This window comes from Neofelis nebulosa, chromosome 11 (genome assembly GCF_028018385.1).
Source record: "Neofelis nebulosa isolate mNeoNeb1 chromosome 11, mNeoNeb1.pri, whole genome shotgun sequence".
NCBI classification, from domain to species: domain Eukaryota; kingdom Metazoa; phylum Chordata; class Mammalia; order Carnivora; family Felidae; genus Neofelis; species Neofelis nebulosa.
This window is the reverse complement of record NC_080792.1, coordinates 296,749-317,340: the sequence shown is the minus strand read 5'-3', so window position 1 is coordinate 317,340 and position 20,592 is coordinate 296,749. Positions and strand designations below refer to the sequence as shown.

Below are 20,592 nucleotides of genomic sequence, written 5' to 3'. Positions count from 1 at the left end.
AGTTCTACCCCCAGTACAATGTGCCCTTAGTTGGAGATGGGGTCATCACAGGTGTAATTAGTTAAAATGAGGTCATGCTGGGGAAGGGTGGCCCTCATCCAATGACCAGTGTCCCTGTAAGAAGGGGAAATCTAGGGGCGCCTGGGTGGCTCAGTCGGTTGGGCGGCCGACTTCGGCTCAGGTCATGATCTCGCGGTCAGTGAGTTCAAGCCCCGCGTCAGGCTCTGTGCTGACGGCTCGGAGCCTGGAGCCTGTTTCAGATTCTGTGTCTCCCTCTCTCTGACCCTCCCCCGTTCATGCTCTGTCTCTCTCTGTCTCAAAAATAAATAAATGTTAAAAAAAAAAAAAAAAAAAAAAGAAGGGGAAATCTGGACACAGACCCGCACACAGGAAGGAGGCCCTGTGAAGATCTGGGTGAAGCGTCAAGCCAAAGATTGCCAGAAACTAGCAGAATCTGGGGGAGGGGCAGGGAACAGATTCTCCATCACAGTCCCAAAGACCCCAGCCCGAGCACACCTGGATCTGGAGTCCTAGCCGGCAGGATGTGTGAGCCCCCTCGCTTCCGTTGTCACCCCGTCTGCGTACTTTGTTACGGCAGGTCTCAGAGACGCCCACGGCCAGGCGTATAAAACACAGCGGCCCCATAGGACATGGGCCTGAATTCCACTCCCAATGGTAAAGATTACGATTAATTTCTGACTACCAAGATCAGTGATCTGTATGTCAAGTTTCTCAAGAAATAAGCAATCATGGCTTTCCATCACTGCGTATTTTATTTACCTCAGCTAGGTATTTACAGATATTTGCTAATATAAAAATACAATGGCCCGGCGGCCGGAAAGTTGAGGCCATGCAACCCTTACTTCTTCGTGTCCAAATGCTCTAAGGCTTTAAATAGTTCAAGGTATTTCCACATGAAAAGGACTCCACAATATTTATATGCACAGAGAATGGGCTGAGAGCTCAGTATCTGTATTTTGTGGAGTAGTCCTTTGGAGACACCACCAGGCCCCGACCCTTCCGGGCACCTCGGTACACAGTCTCGATTATGTCTATCATTTCCTGCTTGTCTTCCATGGCCCAGTTGATCTTGTTGTTGTTCCCAGTACCCAGGTCAATCATGATGTGCTTGTTCCTGCAAAGAGGAAACAGGGGGGTCAATGCTCACAAAAATCCTTCTAAAAAAGAGTTCCATGAAGAAGGCTTTTCTGTTTTGCACCTTTACAAACTCTCGTTAAACATCATTTAAAAGAAGAACACACAGTCAAGAGGATCCACCATGATTCAGGAGAAGATGAAAACAACCTAAATGCTACTTAAAAACACACAGCTTGCGTGGGGAGCAAGCTCTTTCTGTACTCTTCTCTGTCTCCTTAGGACAAATACCCTACAGGGTAGTCGAAAGCTCAAAGGACACAGTTTTTGTCACTTGGACCCAGAGGGTTGTACTAATTTACTCAGGAAACACAATGGATGAGTTTTCATGGTACTCTTGTGAGCACCTAGTGTACATTTCATTAAAAATCCTACTAACTGTGAAATTAATAATGTTTTGGATTTTTATGATTAGAGACATAGACAATTCTTTACAAATGTATTTCTTAAGAGGCTACTTTTAACAATGATTTATATGTGCACTTTATAGAAGATATTAACCCTGGTTGTCCCTGATGCACTAATTTTTCCAGGTTTGCTGAAGACTGATTAGTTTTAATTACTTTCTCACTTTCCTAAGAATGAAGTGCTCCATCCGCCCTGCAGTCTTTGGTCTGGCCACCTTTTAACCGGAGTGAGCCTCCAAAAGGCAAATCCGATGTTCCTTTTCTGCCACAAAATTTCACTTCTAGGATAACATTCCACATCCTCACTCTGGCCCAGGAATCTGGGGGGGTCTGGACCCTGCCCCTCCCCCTCCCTGGCAGGGGGGATCTGGGTGTCTGGACCCTTCCCTCCCACCCCCTCCCCCACCAGTCTCCCACCATCACCCACCAGCCACTCTGTGTCCTCTCAGGCTCCCAAACATAGCATGAAGCTCATGCCGTGTGCCCGCCCCCCAGAAGGCTGGAGCTCATCCCAAACCTATCCCAGCTGCCACTTAGCTCCCGCCACCCTGACTCAGTATTTGTGTGCCTATAAATACCCGCCCTCTGGCACCTGTTTCCCTCTGCTAATTTACTCAGCTGTTCCCAACCTACAAAGTTCCCTGATGGCAGGATCCGCGTCCCAGCACTAGACCACAAAATCTGGCAGGACTCAATATATATACATTTAGTGAAAACATTAACTGAAGTGCCACCACGCCTCGTCTTAGAACTCTGGGTGGCAGAAAGAGACGTTCTGTCTCTCTCTGGTGCAGCCTCTGTCCTAAAACACCCATGTGCACAGACGGCGGGGGGCTTCTTTTTTTCAGCCTCACTCCCACCTGAAGGGCTAGGGGAGAATTTTGAAGAGCACGACAGAAAAGGCCTAGACTGCCTCCAAGAGCCCGTGAGAAGAAACACGGACTTGGAGAGCACAGCTGGTGCCGGCTCCAAAGGAAGGGAGGACCTCGCGTTGCTAGGGGTGGAGGAAAGGGACCCTGTTACTTGGCAGGACATCGCGATGGCATCCTGCGGTTCTGTGGGAAGGACTTGTAATGACTGATGCCCTTGGATATTCAACTGAAGGAAAGCCAAGCAAAGTCTTGAAGGTGCTGTCTGGTTTCTCCCTGGTGCTCACAGCAAAACGAGAGAGACAACCTAGTGTGAGAACTGCGAACAAAGACTCAATTCTCAGCTTCTCCAGATGGCAGAAGGTGCTGAAATCCAGCAACGGCTGCAGGATGGGGGGTACAGGGAAAAGGAAGCCACACGACCTACTGCTGAAGCCCAGGAAAGCCCTAAAGGCCAAAACGTTCAGTCACAAGAGAGGGAGGTGTGCCTCACGGATCTTCCCCGATGCCCAGGCCAGGGACTCGGCTGCAAGGGACAGAGGGTACAGTGAAAGGAGATGACAGAACCCAATGTGCTGCTGGCTGAAGGAGGCTGGAAAATGGCCCAGCTGCGAATGCCTTTCATGAAAAAGGGAGGAAAATCCAGGCAAGCACCCTCCCAGGGCTGGGGCGTCGACCCCCTTCCTCCTCACGTCCCCTTGGGAAACCAGACCTGTTTCCTATGCTGTCCCACACTGTGTGCTGGGAGAGCTGGGGCCACAGACAAGTGGTGTCCAGGAGCCTAAGAAGCCTTGTCCATACCTGATTTTGCATATGAGAAGGATGTGAGTTTTCGGAGCCAGAGGGCAGACTGGTAGGCAAAATCCTACATTAAACCCTGTGAATTTCCTGCCCGATTCCCTGGGACTGTGATATGATGGGGCATAAAGACTCTGACAGATGTCCCAAAAGTTTCTGATCAATCGACTTTAAAATAAGGAGATAATCCTGGATTATCTGGATGAGTCTATTCCGATCACAGCCCTTAAAAGCAGAACAGGAAATCTCAGAGACTGTGCAGACTTCAAAGGCGGAAGGGCCTCCAGGAGCAGGGAGGGGTCCCAGCATAGAGCCAGCAAGGAGTCAGAGACCTCGGACCCGTGAGCACCAGGAACTGCATTCAGCCAACAGCCCAAGTGAACCGAGTGGCTTCTTCCCAGGCTGACGGTCCAGGTAAGGGCCCAGCCCCTGATTCTGACGTGGTGAGACCCTGAGCAGGAACCCACTGAGCCTGACCGAACTCTGACACAGCACTGAGCTCATAAGCGGTGCTGTGTTAGCTACTCAACTTGTGCTCATTTGTGACACAGAATATAAAGCTAATCCACACCCTATACAATCCACCCAAACACTCCTTGCCGGCCAGGGAGCTCTACTTTCGGAGTATGGTCTAAGGCTTAACACTGCTATTTACCAACTTCTGTATTAACAATAAACAGTAAGAAATTTTGACCAAACATCAAATGGTGATTCCTTTCTAAATTAAATCTCCACGACAGAACTTTTTTAAAATTCACGACGTTACTTGACTTTACTACCTAAATACCATCATATATAAAGACCTCCTGATTACATCAAACTTCCAGACCAACAGTATTCAACTGAACTGACAAGTTTAAGAGAACATACCTGAAGAAAAACATGACGGTGCATGGATCATATAACTCATACATTTTGTTGAAGTCAGGCACTTCTGTAATATCCACAAGATAGATAACTGCAAAATTTTTCACCTAGGAGAGATTGAAACAACCCTGTACAGTAACACACCATTTTTTTATTCTACAAAAGCACGTTAAAAACAAACACAAGAATTTGTATATAAGTGGACAATTTTCAAACCAAGTCCCCAACATTCTTTCCCAGCAGAGCTAATACACAGGGAGATGATTCAGCACGTTCGGGCTCCTGGCAACTGGCTGCTTACACCTCGCTTTACCATTTTCACAACAGCAAGTTATGAGAGTCCCACAGAAAATGTCCACAGGTATGTCATTCATGCTGATCCAGTAATAACCTATCTCAAACTTTTCCAGATTTGTACTTCTACAAATACTTAATTGCACACAGGAAACCACTATTTTAAAACCCACTGCTAGAATCTGCTGCACACCTGCCTTTTTGATCCAGGGGTGCACACATGCAGATACTAAGACTACTACTCCAAATAATACTATACACAACAAATTTTCTTTCATTTTTTTCTCTAATTGCAGATTCATCATAGCAGATTTAGAAAACTCAGAAAACTGTAAATAAGACAGAATCACCTCCAGTCCCAACCACCAGAATTGCTACAAATGTATTTTTTTTTTAATGTTTATTATTGAGAGAAAGTGTGTGTGTGCAAGTGGGGGACCGGCAGAGAGAGGCAGACAGAAATCTGAAGCAGGCTCCAGGCTCTGAGCTGTCACCACAAAGCCCAATGTGGGGTGTGAACCCATGAACCATGCGATTATGACCTGAGTTAAGTCAGACACTCAACGCACTGAGCCACCCAGGCGCCCTGCTACAGATATATTTTTGGTAAACTCTTTCCCATTTTTTCTGGCATACACACACACATATTAATCTGTTTATACTGCTTTAACAAAATATGATCATTCCATGCCACAGTATTTTATATCCTGCTTTAATTATGAGCATTCTCTTATACAAATTACATACTTTCCCAAAGCACAATTTTCAGGGCTACATAATACTTCATCAAACAGCTATGTCATTAGTTTATCATTCCTCCATTATTTTCTGATTTTTCCTGAAAATAAATAATTCAAATTTTTCATTAGTACCAATTATTCACCTGTGAACATTCTTACCTTTAAATCTATGTACATATTTCATTATTTCCAAAGAACAAACTCCCAAAATAGAATCTCTCCGACAAAATACATGACATTTTAATGGCCCCTATAGGGGCGCCTGGGTGGCTCAGTTGGTTGAGGGTCCGACTCTTGCTTTCAGCTCAGGTCATGAGCTCATGGTTCATGTGTTTAGGGTGACGGTGTGGAGCCTGCTTAAGATTCATTCTCTCTCTCTCTCTCTCTCTCTCTCAAAATAAACAGTGCAAGACGGTGCAGGGCTGAGGTCTGACCAACAGAAGGCATTAAATATGGACATGTCCCACAACTGGCTGCAAAAGGAGGGAAGTTACTGAGGGACCCAGGCATGGAGCTGGGGCCCCTCCTGGCCACCCCCCAATTCCCTCTTTCCTGGTGACAGAAGACAAGGCAGCTGTGGAATCGAGTGTGCCACACACCGCGTGTCCAGATGGCCTCTGTGGCAAGTGTTCTTTTCATACTGCCGCGGCCCTCAGACAGCAGGGCCGGAGTACAGCACACGCCTCTGCAGAGCTTTCCGGCAAAAGGGACCCTGTGCATCCGTAGGTGCTGCCTACCCCTACGTTTCACTTCATCATTATTCCGTTATTACTTTCTGTGTAATACAACAGAGCTATCACAACTTACACTGACAGATGTTAACCTTATAGTAAAACCAAACAAACACGTCCACTTGTCCCCTAAAGCGTAAACTGCCAATGCAGTGAAAGCCCAAGATGCCATTCGGATTCAATGTGAATTATTTAGCCAGTTGGCTCCAGTTCCTAGAACCTCCACATCTCCCAAGTTAAAGCAGAAACTGACACAAGAAACCACGTCCTCTTAAAGTGATCAAAATATACCACCTGTTTCATACATGAAGATATTCAATTACCCAAACTCAACGATACAATCTTCACCATAAACGTTGGTTTTTACAGCGAGACTTTGAGAGCAGGCCCTACTTCCCTTCGCCTTCAATGAGGAGGAAGAAAACGGTAGCTCGTTCAGAAGTAAAACAACTAACGACAGCACAGTACTTAGTTCTTTTCTTCCCCTCTATGTAAAGTACACTATGGTTCTCCAGATAAATCTAAGGCTTCCCGAGGCTAGGAAGCACGTCTGTTCTCTTTACTGATGTGTCCTCAGAGCCAAGCTGTACCTGACTCATACACGGGACCAGTAAATGCTTATCGAGTGAACTTGAACAATAAGCTTGCATTCTGAAATACAAGAAACACATTAATGTCACTAAAAATGTGTTTTTGGACAGTGTGAGCTTAATCACGTAACGCTGAGTTCAAACAGACCTGCCCGCAGGGTTGGTGGGGTGCCACTTCCGTCTGACGGGAGGCTCTCAAGCTCCTGCAGCTCAAACACCTGCAGAAGGCAAGGGGCTGCTCACCCATCTGGGCGGCCAGATGAGAACCGCACGCGGCACCAAGGGGCCTTCCTAGAAACCTGTGCAACCTACCCAGTCTTCCCCCTGGAAAAGCTACCATTTATCCAAGCTGCTTCTAATGCGGGTTACATGAATTGTCGTGATGCTTTCCACATGGTCTGAACGTTTCACCCCCACTGACGAACCCACAGTTAACTAAAACTCTGTGTATGTTTTATAAAAGTGAAATGAAGCTAGGAGTCTACTGTATTTTCTCCATTTAAAAAAACGTTCAGGGGCGCCCGGGTGGCTCAGTCGGTTAAGCGTCCGACTTCAGCTCAGGTCACGATCTCACGTTCCGTGGGTTCGAGCCCCGCGTCGGGCTCTGGGCTGACGGCTCAGAGCCCGGTGCCTGCTTCCGATTCTGTGTCTCCCTCTCTCTCTGCCCCTCCCCCGTTCATGCTCTGTCTCTCTGTCTCAAAAATAAATAAAACGTTAAAAAAAAAATTTTTTAAAAATGTTCATTTTGGGGTGCCTGGGTGCTTCAGCAGGTTAAGTGTCCGACTTTGGCTGAGGTGGTGGTCTTGGGGTTTGTGGGTTGGAGACCCGCGTCGGGCCCTACGCTCTCAGCACTGAGCCTGCTTCAGATCCTCTGTCTCCCTCTCTCTCTGCTCCTCCCTCACTCCCACTCTCTCAAAAATAAAATACACATAAACAAATAATGTGCATTTTGAAAATATAGAAATGGAATGGAAAAACCACTACTGGGGCGCCCGGGTGGCTCAGTCGGTTGGGCGTCCGACTTCGGCTCAGGTCACGATCTCACGGTCCGTGGGTTCGAGCCCCGCGTCGGGCTCTGTGCTGACGGCTCAGAGCCTGGAGCCCGCTTTGGATTCTGTGTCTCCCTCTCTCTTTCTGCCCCTCCCCTGCCCACACCCTGTCTCTCTTCCTCTCAAAAATAAACATTAAAAAAAAAAAAAAAGAAAAAAGAAAGAAAAACCACTACTATGTGTCCAGCCCCGTATTTTTGAGCAAACTCTACCCCAAATGTGGGCCTTGAACTCATAACCCTGAGATCAACAGTTGCATTCTCTTCGGACTGAGCCAGCCAGATGCCCTTAAGTTATACAACTTGTTTAAAAACCACTGGGCTGGAGCACATGGCTGGCTCAGTCAGAACAGCGTGCAACTCTTAATCTTGAGGGTGGGAGTTCAGGCCCATGTGGGGTATACAGGCTACCTAAAAGGAAAAAAAAACCCAAAACTTAAAAATATAGGACAGTCAAATAAAATCAATAGTATGGGTGTCTTAAAGCAAAAAGTGTTTCCCTTTCCCCAGACCCACAAGCTCACTTGTGAGGAAATCATATACATTCTGCTTTCTCCAGCTGACATCATTAACTGATGCCCATGTCATTGAAGAAGCTGTTAGAAGATAACTTCTAACAGCCAAATAACATTCCATCCCGTGAACAGGACATTCCCAGTTTAAATCCCAACCATCTGTTTCTGAGCCTGGACAAACTACGTGCCAGCACCTACCCCTGGGAGCCATCGCGAGGACCACAGGACAGGTCTGTTTCCCACCTGGCAACAGGATGCGTCTAAGGGTTCAAACGCTAGAGCTCACGGTCATCACCATGTTCTCCTATCATGAGACACTGCTGTTGTTTCCAGTTATGACAGAAGTTATAGCAAAGGTCTTGTGGAGCATAAAACTTCGTCTATTGAAGACGCGGGGTTACTAGGCATAAGGTCTGACTATTCTCAAGGCTTTCTATACGATGCCAAACTGCCTCCTGAAAGGAGATCCGTTCTATAGGTACCTCAATATTAACTTTCACCTTTTTAGCTCTGCTATATCTAAGAAACGATAGCACACTATTTTAATGTGTGTGTCTCTGAAGTTTACTTAACCGTGAGAATTTCCTCTTTTTTAGGTTCCTTGCCTCTCTACCCACAGGATTGATTTATTTATTTCATTTTTAGGAGTCATCTTTTTAAATGGCACTTTAAACTTGTTTGCCTAAGTCTACTATGTCTAAAATAGTATTTTGCCTGCTATATTTGCAGTAATTTTAATTGCTGTCCGACAGGATCTTTTATTTTATTATTTTTTTTTTTAAAATTTTTTTTTTTTCAACGTTTTTTATTTATTTTTGGGACAGAGAGAGACAGAGCACGAACGGGGGAGGGGCAGAGAGAGAGAGGGAGACACAGAATCGGAAACAGGCTCCAGGCTCCGAGCCGTCAGCCCAGAGCCTGACGCGGGGCTCGAACTCACGGACCGCGAGATCGTGACCTGGCTGAAGTCGGACGCTTAACCGACTGCGCCACCCAGGCGCCCCTTTTTTTTTTTTTTTTTTTTTTTTTTTTTTTTTGGACAGGATCTTTTAAAAACCAACGACTCTATGTACAGATTTCATTTCTATTATCAAGTTGTTTCTTAATGTACATATTCTTTTGATTGTCTACAACAGTAACTATGATTTCCAACCCTACCGCCTACACGTTTTATAAGCACCCCTCCTTCTTCGTCACCAAGTCACTGATTAAACTGTTCGGTAGTCCTTCTACAAGCCACTCAACTTGCCTCCAAAGAGTAACTCCTGCACATCACTGAGACTGAGGCTGGCACATGACCCCGACCACCACTCCACCCTCTTGTATGGGACTCCTCCTCTGGCTGAGAACCCACCTAAAATGCTGGAAAAAATCTTATGGACTGCCAACTGGCGCTATGTATTTTATTTATAACAGTCGATTTTTAGATAATTCATGTCAAAGCCATCAACAAACTGCACGATAACTTTATTTTCCCCAACTACTATTTGCCCGATTAGCTCAACAATAACTCGAAGACTCTGCGATGTGAGTGGTAATGATACCAACAACAGTGGCTAAGAATTATGGAACATGCTGCTTACATGAGACAAGAAGTGTTCTGGAAGTCTTTTGTATTCATTCTACCCTCGTGACTGCCCTCTGGGTTAGGCACTACCGTCCCTTTCCCACAGATGAGTAGAATGAGGCACACAGACAAGCTATTTAAGGTCATACAGGTAGCAAGCAGCAGAAACAAGCTTGGTCTCTACCCTACTGCCCCTCATAGCTTGCTCCTAGCTCCAAGGCTGTTATTCCCAGAAACACAAATCCAGAGCAAACATACACATTTTGTTGGCTCTTGCGAGAACATCAACTCCCAGTAGAGTTCAACTGACTTTATGCGAGGTTTAAGAATGATCCCCCTAAGGGCGCCTGGGGGGCTCAGTTGGTTGAGTAGCTGACTTTGGCTCGGGTCTTGACCTCGCGGTTCGTGGGTTCGAGCACCGCGTCGGGCTCTGTGCTGCCAGCTCGGAGCCTGGAGCCCGCTTCGGATTCTGTGTCTTCCTTGCTCTCTGCCCCTCCCCCACTCATGCTCTCTCTCAAAAATAAACATTAAAAAAAAAAAATGCTCTTCTCTAAAATCATTTCTAAAATGTTCCATACATATATTTGTCTTAGATACAATTTAATGAGAATGTATGCTCATGAGTCAATGATGTCATTGAAGTTTTGCATATTTTAAACTACTTATTTGGGCTTTTAACACACAAAAATTAAATGTCCTGTTTATTCTTCCCCGTTATGGGATTTCGGGAACAGTGAGCTGTCACGAACCTCCTACAAAACGGCAAGACACCTCAAGACAGCTCAGAGATACACCAAACCGTCTCTCTTTGAAGCTGTGTATAAAATCAGCTGTTAATCAGGAAGCTTTGCTTATTACCACTCCAGCAAACTCCAGACATCTGTAAAATCGTTCAGCACATCTCTTACGTCTTCAGAGCAGCTCCAAACTACTCCAGCATGAGGTGGGGTCGGGAGGTCGGCAACGTCAAAGCATCAAGTCAACACACTACATTCCAGGAGAACAATCTAATCAAGTCCAGCCTAAACGGCGCAACTTTTACTCACTTTAAAACAGCTGGGGTATCCAAACAGGGCTCGTAACAAGATGAGGAAGATCCCCCACTATCTGCCATTTCTGCAGAGGGAGATTTTTAAATAGAGAGTTAAGTTGTTCTTTACACTAAAACTTTAAATTTCAAATATTCCTGTTGAGATTCCCCAAAAAGGGCTTCCAGAATTATAAACTCATATTTTGCCTTTATACCAAGAAAAAAATAAAACCATAATCTCGTGATGCATTTCAAGTTTGCATTTTTAATAACTATACTATAACATTATATTAAAAGTTTATTAGGACAGAAATCCAAATTTTGGGACAAAAGAAAAAATACCTTAAAAAAAAAACAAAGAAAAATACTCAAAATGAGCCCAATTAAGCCATTCTTATCAACAGGTTCAATACCAGAAAGAGTACGTCCACCAGCGACAGCGTCTGTAACTGACAGAAACGGATGAGAAAAGAACAGCTCTGGTAAAAGTCCCTGAAAACTTACATTCACACACAAAATCTGTCTCCTAGCTAAAAGCATTTTGCTGGGTTTTGCTCAGATATGAGAAGCCAAACGAGCCTCACATCTCTAATTACCGTACCCTCGCACTGAGGGCAGCGAGAGCTGGACGTCGCCTGGTGTTCACACGGTCGCCTGCAACACAGAATTCGGGGCACACACCCGAAGTCATTTCAAAGTCAACAGAGCGACAATTTGCTTCTCAGAAAAGTGCCCTTAGGCAATTCTTGACTCAACTGGCTAGTATCTGCCCCTGACCACCATAGCCTAAGCGAGGCGTGACCTCCTGGCACCACCTCATTTATGCCCTCTGACCCCAAATGGGAGGACCCCCAGCGTCAGAAAACTGCCGCTCTCCTGAGTTCCCCAGGCACCTCCTCAAGCTCCTTGGGGAAGAGGAGGGGAATGACTGCTAATCACAGCACCCACATTCTGATCCTGACCTCTGTTGAGGGGTTTTTGAAAGTCACATCAGAATTCCCAGGGGAGCTGGGCCTGTTTCTGGACCTCACCCCAGATCAAAAGAATCAGAATATCTGAGGTGCACTTGGGGAAGTATCCCAAGTGACACTCATGATGACTGACACACACGAATGGTCCCTAATGTCCCCAATGCCATCACCCCATCTCACTTTGCCTCTCTTACCAAATAGGAAACAGTAAAAATTAGCAATAGAAGATCAGATAGTTTTTTTTTAATGTTTATTTATTTTTGAGAGAGAGAGAAAGACAGAGTGTGAGTGGGGGAGGGGCAGAGAGAGAGGGAGACACAGAATCCGAAGCAGCTCCAGGCTCTGAGCTGTCAGCACAGAGCCCAACGCAGGGCTCGAACCCACAGACTGCAAGACATTACCTGAGCCAAAGTCAGCCGCTCAAACCACTAAACCACCCAGGTGCCCCCAGATAGTTGTTGTTTTTTTTTTTTTAAGTAAACTATACCCAATGTTGAGCTCGAACTAATGACCCCAAGATCAAGAGTCGCATGCTCTACTGAGCCAGCCAGGCGTTCTGAAGGTTATCAGATAGTTTTTCCTTTCCTCAATACAAAATACATCCTCACATCTTTGCTACCTACTAAAAGGTGTTGTTTTAACCCCTTATCCCTAAGAAAAGATGGCTTCAACCCTTCCATTACTTTTACTCTCAGTTGGCAGTTGGCGGGGAGCCCCACGATGGGCTCTGTGCTGACAGCTCAGAGCCTGGAACTGCTTCGGATTCTGTCTCCCTCTCTCTCTGCTCCTCCCCCGCTCACACTCGGTCTCTTCCTCTCTCTCTCTCTCTCTCTCTCTCAAAAATAAACATACATTTAAAAAAAAATCGCCATGCGGAAATTTAGAAAAGCGCTCAGTCCCCCGTTATACAATAGTTGCCAATGACTGCACTTCTGTTGTCAAGCAAGACTGACTAGCCAGGGGACTAACACTAAACATCAGGAAAACTAGTACCACAAAGCACAATTCTATTCTCTCCTAACATCTCCTGCAAATGAATCACTCTAAGCTATAAATCAAGTGACTTACAAAGAGCATCGTGGAGTAAAGGGGAAAAAAGACTAGAAGAAAACCAGATTAACATGAAAGCTCTGCTTTACGAGTACAATAAGCAAAGTAGCAAAAATGGACAACCCTTTAAACTAAACTATTTAAGTAAACTCGATCGTTCTTGCCAAAACCTGTAGGCGTTTGTTCATGGCACTATAGAGAAGGAATCGTGAATCATTTTTAAAATTTGAAAATCTGCGGAAACTTCTCCCAGAAAAACCACAGGACCTATCCTGCACAGTTTCAGGACCACAGCCTCCCACCACAAGGTAAGAATCCGTGTGCTAATCTAGCGAATGTGCTGCACGCCAGGAATAAAGGCACGAGGAAGGAGCACTGGACGGATTCTAACCTCACTTTTAAAATCTACCGCCAAACAGACAAGCAAAAGCAATGCCGGTGAAATGAGCAAGCTGATCACGGAACGCAACACGAAGCGGCGGAGCTGCGTTACCTTTTCGGCTATACTATACAGGACCTCGTCCATCTTCATGCAAGTGGGGTCCCAGTCGTGTCCAAACCGGATGACGACCACCCGGTCTTCCTCCGAAAGGATGGCCTGGTCCACCTGCCAGCCGTTGTGCAAGTGCGGGAGCATGTACGACATCTTCAGGGCCGCTCGGGTACCTGCGGGACAGGAATTCCACGCACCCGCTCCTTCCGGCCAGACCGCACTGCCGGCAGGGGGGCCACGCGTCGCCCCCGCCCTCACCCCTCGGTCCCGCCGCGGGGAGGGCGCAAGGGCCAGCACGAGACCCTCGGAAGGGGGCCTGGACCGAGGGGACGCCCGGCGGGCCACTGCCCGGGAGCGGGGCCCCGAGGGGGTCTCCCCCCACCTCAGTTCCCCACCCCCTACCTCCCCAGACCCCCGTCCACTCCCGCTCCAACCGCACGCACCTCTTACACCTAGAGAGTCCCGCGCTGCGGTCCTTCCGGGCGTGGACCCGCGCCGGACAGTGCGTGCGCGCCGACGTGAGCGTGCGCGTGCCCGCCGACGTGCGGCGCGCGTCCGGCGCAGCTGAGCGCGACGTCCGGAGCCGGGGGGCTGGAGTCTGCGCGCTGGCGGTGCGCGGGCGGGTAGGTGGTCTCCGCGTGGGCTGCGCGAGCGGGGTTTTTGCGGGGAGCCGCCGCGGTCGAGAGGAGCCTGTCTTTACCAGACCTGCTGTCGGTCCCAGTCGGGCCCGTCAGAGACCCAACTTCACCGCGCCGCCACGGTGACCCCGGGGGTGGGAGGGGCCGACCGGACCAACGAGAAGGGTTCGGGTCTGGACGGAGAGGACGCCCGCTACGCTGGGCGGGGGCGGGGGGGGGGGACTGAACTGAGGATCCCCGTGATTGCGGGGGAGGGACTGGACAGAGAGGACCCCCGTGACTAGGCCGGGGGTGGGGGGGACTGGGCAGAGAGGACCACTTGACCTGAGGTGTGGGAATGGGAGCTGGACTGAGGACCCCCGTGACTCGGGGGGAGGGGGAACGGGGTGGACAGAGAGGACCCCCGTGACTGGGGGTTGGAGGACCGCTGGACACAGAGGATGACATCGGGAGAAAGGCTTGTCCTGTTCACTCCCACACCAGGTCCCCAAATTAATCAGGGCGATCCTGCTTTCTGGACATAAATGCAGTTGATTGACGTGTGAAACCCATGTGTTCAGAAGAGCATTCCCCGCGGAGGGTCAGATCCTGCAGTGAGATAGAGCCAACGTGGAAGTTACCCTTCGGACTGCACCACCTGAGCTTGTAGCTCGGCGGCACTAAGCCCCTTCGTGTTGTGGTGCAACATCCACCTCCAGATAACAATTCTTTGTTAACAAATTCTGCTGCAATCTCATTTGCATGCTACAAGATTTCATTCATTCAAGTTAAGGTGGTTTTTCTCGAGAGTTGTGGAACCTTGAGGCCTGGGTGGCTCAGCCGGTGGAACGTGGAACCTGGAACCTTGGACTCTTGATTTTGGCTTAGGTCATGACCCCAGATCATGGGATTCAGCCCTGTGTGGGGGCTCCCTGCTGAGCATGGAGCCTGCTTGGGATTCTCATTCTGTGTCTCTGTCTCTCTCTCAAAAAATAAAAAAGTGTGGGACCAACATTATGATCTATTTTTAGAACTTTTTCATCATCCTGAAAAAAATCTTGTACCCATTTGGCATCATTGCCATTTCCCTCCTGACCACTAACCTGTTTCCATCTCTGCAGATTTGCCTATTCTAGACATCTCAAGGGATTAAATGGAAATGTATGTAGTCTTTAACTTAAATAATTTTTTTAATGTTTGTTTTTGAGAGGGAGACGGAGCACAAGCAGGGGAGGGGCGGAGAGAGGGAGACACAGAATCGGAAGCAGGCTCCAGGCCCCAAGATGTCAGCACAGCTGAACCCCTGAGCACTCGAACCCAGGAACCATGAGATCATGACCTGAACCGAAGTGGGGTGATTAACTGAGCCACCCAGGCGCCCCCGTGACTGCTTTCATTTAGCATAATGATCTTAAGGTTCATATTGTAGCAGGCGTCAGGACTTAGTTCCTTTTTATTGATGGTTAACATTCCATTGTATGGATACACTGCATTTTATTTATCAGCTAATTAACATTTGGGTTATTTCCATTTCTTGGCTATTATGAATAATGCTGCTATGAACAATGTATATAAATTTTTGTATGGATATAAGTTTTATTTGACTATATATGAGTGGAATCATTTTGTCTTATAGTAAGTACGTTTAACATTTTGTGGCATTGCAAGTTGTTTTCTTTTTTTTTTTTTAATTTTTTTTTCAACGTTTTTTATTTATTTTTGGGACAGAGAGAGACAGAGCATGAACGGGGGAGGGGCAGAGAGAGAGGGAGACACAGAATCGGAAACAGGCTCCAGGCTCCGAGCCATCACCCCAGAGCCTGACGCGGGGCTCGAACTCACAGACCGCGAGATCGTGACCTGGCTGAAGTCGGACGCTTAACCGACTGCGCCACCCAGGCGCCCCGCAAGTTGTTTTCAAAAGTGGCTGCACCTTTTAACATTTCCAACAGCAATGTGTGAGGGGTTTGATGTCTCCACATCTTTACCTACACTTGTTATTTGTGTATTTTTTATTATGACATCCTGGTAGATATGAAGTGATACTGTTGTTTGACTTGCATTTCCCTGATGGTTAGCAATATAGAGAGCATTTTTCATGTACTTTTTCTCCATTTGGAGAAATGTCTGTTCATATCCTTTGCCCAATAAAAAATATGGATTACTTATGTTTATTATTGAGTTTTTTAAAGTTTATTTATTTATTTTGTGAGAGAGAGGGGGGAGACGGGCACACAGAGAGAATCCCAGGGAGGCTGTGTACACTCAGTGCAGATCCCAACAAGGGACTCCACCTCTCATGAACTATGAGATCATGACCTGAGTTGAAACCAAGAGTCGCATGCTTAACAGACTGAGCCTCCCTTATTATTGAGTTTTAAGAGTTTCATTAGGTATATGATTTAAAAATATTTCTTCCCATTCTGTTGATTGACTTCACTTTTTATTGCTATCATTTGCAGCACAAAAGTTTTAAATTTTCATGAGGTCCAATTCATCTATTTAGTTGTTTGTGCATTTGGTATCATCTAAGAAACCATTGCCTCACTTAAGGTTGTGAACATTTCCTCCTGCATTCTTCTGAGAGTTTTATAATTTTAACTTTTTTTTTTAAGTAAGCTCTAGGCCAATGTGGAACTTGAACTCGAGACCTGGAGATCAAGGGTTGTATGCTCCACAGACTGAGCCAGCCAGCTGCCCCCGTTAACTTTTACATTTAGGTCTGTGATCACTTTGAGTTAACTTTTATGTATAAGGTGTCCAACTTCATTCTTTTGCATGTGGCCATCCAGTTGTTCTGGTACCATTTTTTGGAAAGATTATTCTTTCCCTATGAAATTGCCTTGGCACCCTTATTGAAAATCAATTGACTTTATTGTTTTATATTATTTTTAAATTTTTAAATATTTTTATTTTCCATGCTAACAAATACAATGTGATGTGTCAGGCACTCTTCACAGTACTCTATAGGGGAACTCTGTGTGGGAACATGGAACCCACACAACAGCCCTATAAGATAATTGTGCTATGGTTATCATCCCCAGATGAAATGACTGGATGGAGAAACCAAACCCCAAGTGTTTCTGTATCTTTTTCAAGATAACCAGCTAGTAAATGGCAAAGCAGGTTTGAACCTCTATGCTGTTTTAAAAATTTCCATCGTTTTTTTTATTTGAGTATGAACCATGTTCATAGGTTTTAAGCTTGATCATCAAAATTTTCATTTGCCACTACCAGTGGGTGGCCGTAATTGAAAATAGTTTTAAATATTATATTTTTTCTTCAAATTTTTACTTAAATTCTGGTTAACATATGGTGTAATACTGTTTTCAGGAGTATAATTTAGTGATTTGTCACTTACATGTAACACCCACTGCTCAACATGACAAGTGCCCTCCTTACTGCCAATCACCCATCTCACCCATCCCCCACCCATGTCCCTCCAGCAATCCTGTTTGTTCTATTTAAGAGTCTCTTATGGTTTGTTTCCTTCTCTTTTCTTCCCCCTTCCCATATGTTCATCTGTTTTGTTTCTTAAATTCCACATATGAGTTAAATCATGGTATTAGTGTTTCTCTGACTTATTTCACTTAGCATAATACACTCTAGCTCCATCCACATCATTGCAAATGGCAAGATTTCATTCCTTTTGACAGCTGAGTAATATTCTACTGTATATACATACATCACGTCTTTTTTTTTTTTTTATTTCACTTAGAGCATGCACACACATGCATATGTATGACTGGAGGAAGGAGGAAGGGCAGAGAGAGGGGGAGAGAGAATCCCAAGGAGGCTCCACACTGTCAACATGGAGCCCAACGTGGGGTTCGGTCTCATGAACCTTGAGATGCATGCCACCACATCTTTATCCATTCATCAGTTGATAGACATTTGGGCTCCTTCCATAGTTTGGCTATTGTTAATAATGCTGCTATAAACATTGAGGTGCATGTGTCTTCTTTGAATCATCATTTTTGTATCCTTTGGGTAAATACCTAGTAGTGCAATTGCTGGGTCATGGGGTAGTTCTATTTTTAACTTTTTGAGGACCCTCCGTACTGTTCTCCAGAGCGGCTGCACCAGTTTGCATTCCCACCAACAGTGCAAGAGGGTTCCTCTTTCTCTGCATCCCTACCAACATCTGTTGTGCCTTGTGTTGTTAATTTTAGCCATTCTGACAGGTGTGATGTGAGCATCTTTTCATGTGTCTGTTAGCCATCTGGATGTCTTCTTTGGAAAAAAAGTCTATTTGTGTCTCCTGCTCATTTCTTAACTGGATTGTTTGTTTTTTGGGTTTTAAGTTTGATATGGTTTGGTTGTTTTTTTTTTTTTTGGTATTTTTTTTAATGCTTATTTATTTTTGAGAAAGAGAGACAGCATGAGCAGGGGTGGGGTAGAGAGGGAGGGAGACACAGAATCCAAAGCAGGCTGCAGGTTCTGAGCTGTCAGCACAGAGCCTGACGTGGGGCTCGAACTCACAAGCCTTGAGATCATGACCTGAGCTGAAGTGGGACACCTAACCAACTGAGCCACCCAGGCGCCCTGAGTTTGATAAGTTCTTTATATATTTTGGATACTAACCCTTTATCAGATATGTCATTTGCAAATATCTTCTCTCATTCCATAGGCTGCCTTTTAGTTTTGTTGTTTCCTTTGCTGTGCAAAAGCTTTTTATCTTGATGAGGTCCCAATAGTTCATTTTTGCTTTGGTTTCCCTTGCCTCTGTCGATTTGTCTAGAAAGAAGTTGCTCTGGCTGAGGTCAAAAAGATTTTTTCCTGTTTTCTTCTCTAGGATTTTGATGGTTTCCTGTCTCACATTTAGGTCTTTCTTCCATTTTGAATTTACTTTCGTGTATGGTGTAAGAAAGTGGTACTGTTATGGAAACTGGTCTGGATCACCCGGCAGAAGAACCAAGCAGCACTCGGAGATCTTGGAAGGCAGGAGGTTTAGTTTACACCGGTGGGCTCAGAGGAGATCATTCTCCAGAGGTCTGAGCCCAGAGCATCAGCAGCCGGATGATTTATAGTCTGTTGGAGTGTGGCAAGTGGGATGGGAAGAAAAACCCGGAAGGGGAGTCTTTAGGCAGGGACTGGAATCCCCCTGTCCTGTCAGCCATCTTATAACAGACTTCTCCCTATCAGTACAGTTTCATTCTTCTGCATGTTGCTGTCCAGTTTTCCCATTTACATTTGCTGAAGAGACGTCTTTTTTCCATTAGATACTCTCCTGCTTTGTCAAAGATTGATTGACCATACTGTTGCGGGTCCATTTCTGGGTTTTTTGTTCCGTTCCGGAATATCAATTGACTTTAAATGTAAGGATATATTTCTGGATTCTCAGTTCTATTCCATTGGTTTATATGTCTAGCCTTATGTCAGCACCACACTGCCTTGATTAGTGTAGCTTTGTAGTAAGTCTTGAAATTAGGACATGTGAGTCCTCCAACTTTATTCCTTTTCATGATTGGTTTGGCTGTTCTGGGTCCCTTGCATTTCCATATGAACTTTAGGATTAGCTTGTCAATTTCTGCAAAAAAAAAAAAGTACCTAGGATTTTGATAGGGATTGTGCTAACTCTGTACACCATTTAGAGAATACCATATGACCATCCTAACGATGTTAAGTCTTCCATGGTTATAGGATGTCTTTCCATTTATGTAGGTCTTCTTTATTTCTATAACTTTAATATTTTCCAGTGTTCACATCTTGCACTTTTTTTTAGGAGGAGGTAAAATTTATCCCTAAGTATTCTTTTTTGATGATATTTAAATGGAATTGTTATTTTAAATATTTTCAGATTATTCATGACTAGTGTATAGAAATACAATTGATTATTATTATTTTCTCCTGTTTATTTTTGAGAAAGAGCTCGCATGTGCTTGAGAGCAGGGAAGGGGCAGAGAGAGGGGTACAGAGGATCCAAAGTGGGCTCTGTGCTGAAAGCAGAGAGCCCGATGTGGGGCTGGAACTCAAGAATCGTGAGGTCATGACCTGAGCTGAAGTCGGGGGCTTAACCAACTGAACCACCCAGGCGCCCCAGAAATATGATTGGTTTTTGTATACTGATCTTGCATTCTGCAATCTTGGCGAACCATTCATTACTTGGAAAAGTTCTTTATTTGCATTCCTTAGGAGTTTCCCTATATAAGATCTTGCCATCTGGAGATAAGCACAGTTTTACTTCTTGTTTGTCAATCTGGACGTTTTTTTTTTCCCTTGCCTAACTGCCCTGGCTGGGACGTGCAGTACAATGTTGAATAGAAGTGGCGACAGCAAGCATCTTCTCTTGTTCCTGATTTTAGGGGGAAAGCATTGAGACTTTCACTATTGAGTATGAGGTTTGCTATGGGTTTTTCACAAATGCCATTTATGAGGTTGAAGAAATTCTGTTCTTATTTTGTTGAGAGTTTTTTGTTTTGTTTCTTATGAAAAGTTGTTAGGTTTTGTGAAATGCTTTTTATGCCTCTGTTGAGATGATCATGTGGGTTTTGTCTTTTATTCCCTTAATATGGAGTATTCCATTGACTTTTGTATGTTAAATCAAATTTGCATTCCTGGGAAAAATCCTATTAGGTCACATTAACTTTTAACAATATATTGCTGTAATAAGTTTGCTAGTGTTTTTTGAAGATTTTGTGTCTAATTCATAAGACATATCAGTGTGTAGTTTTCTTGTTGTCTTTGTTTGATTTTGCTGATAGTGGCCCCATAGACTGAATTGAAAAGCCAACAATATAGGCAAGAAAAATTGGTTATTTGGCCAAAGCTGCTCATCTTCCTTCCATTCATTCACAACATATCCGATCATCTAGAAAATGGAAATAAGTAGGTTAAATCATTCTGAGTG

The 20,592-nt window shown here is 45.3% G+C and overlaps 2 protein-coding genes across 4 annotated transcripts in view; one reads left to right on the top strand and one right to left on the bottom strand.

Moving 5' to 3' along the window:
- Positions 1 to 750: 750 nt before the first annotated feature.
- On the bottom strand, positions 751 to 13,671 carry TXNL4A (thioredoxin like 4A). 2 transcript variants are annotated; one of them, XM_058691735.1, is made up of 4 exons: positions 13,569 to 13,671; positions 13,126 to 13,298; positions 4,100 to 4,203; positions 751 to 1,135 (listed from the first exon to the last, which is right to left on the bottom strand). In XM_058691735.1, the coding sequence occupies exons 2-4, from the start codon at positions 13,276 to 13,278 to the stop codon at positions 964 to 966; spliced, it is 429 nt and encodes a 142-aa protein (XP_058547718.1). In that variant the 5' UTR covers positions 13,279 to 13,298; positions 13,569 to 13,671; the 3' UTR covers positions 751 to 963. The 2 variants fall into 2 exon arrangements, with proteins under 2 accessions (XP_058547718.1, XP_058547719.1); XM_058691736.1 differs by lacking the exon at positions 13,569 to 13,671 and adding an exon at positions 10,628 to 10,697 and having other exon boundaries at positions 13,126 to 13,262.
- The window catches only part of LOC131489850 (probable 2-ketogluconate reductase), a 25,000-nt gene continuing 18,062 nt past the window's right edge, over positions 13,655 to 20,592 (top strand). Inside the window, exon 1 of one of the 2 annotated variants that reach the window (XM_058691726.1) lies at positions 13,655 to 13,748. The gene's annotated coding sequence lies outside the window, so the exon portion shown is untranslated. The remainder of the gene's footprint in view (positions 13,749 to 20,592) is intronic. The other variant, XM_058691724.1, reaches the window with a different exon arrangement.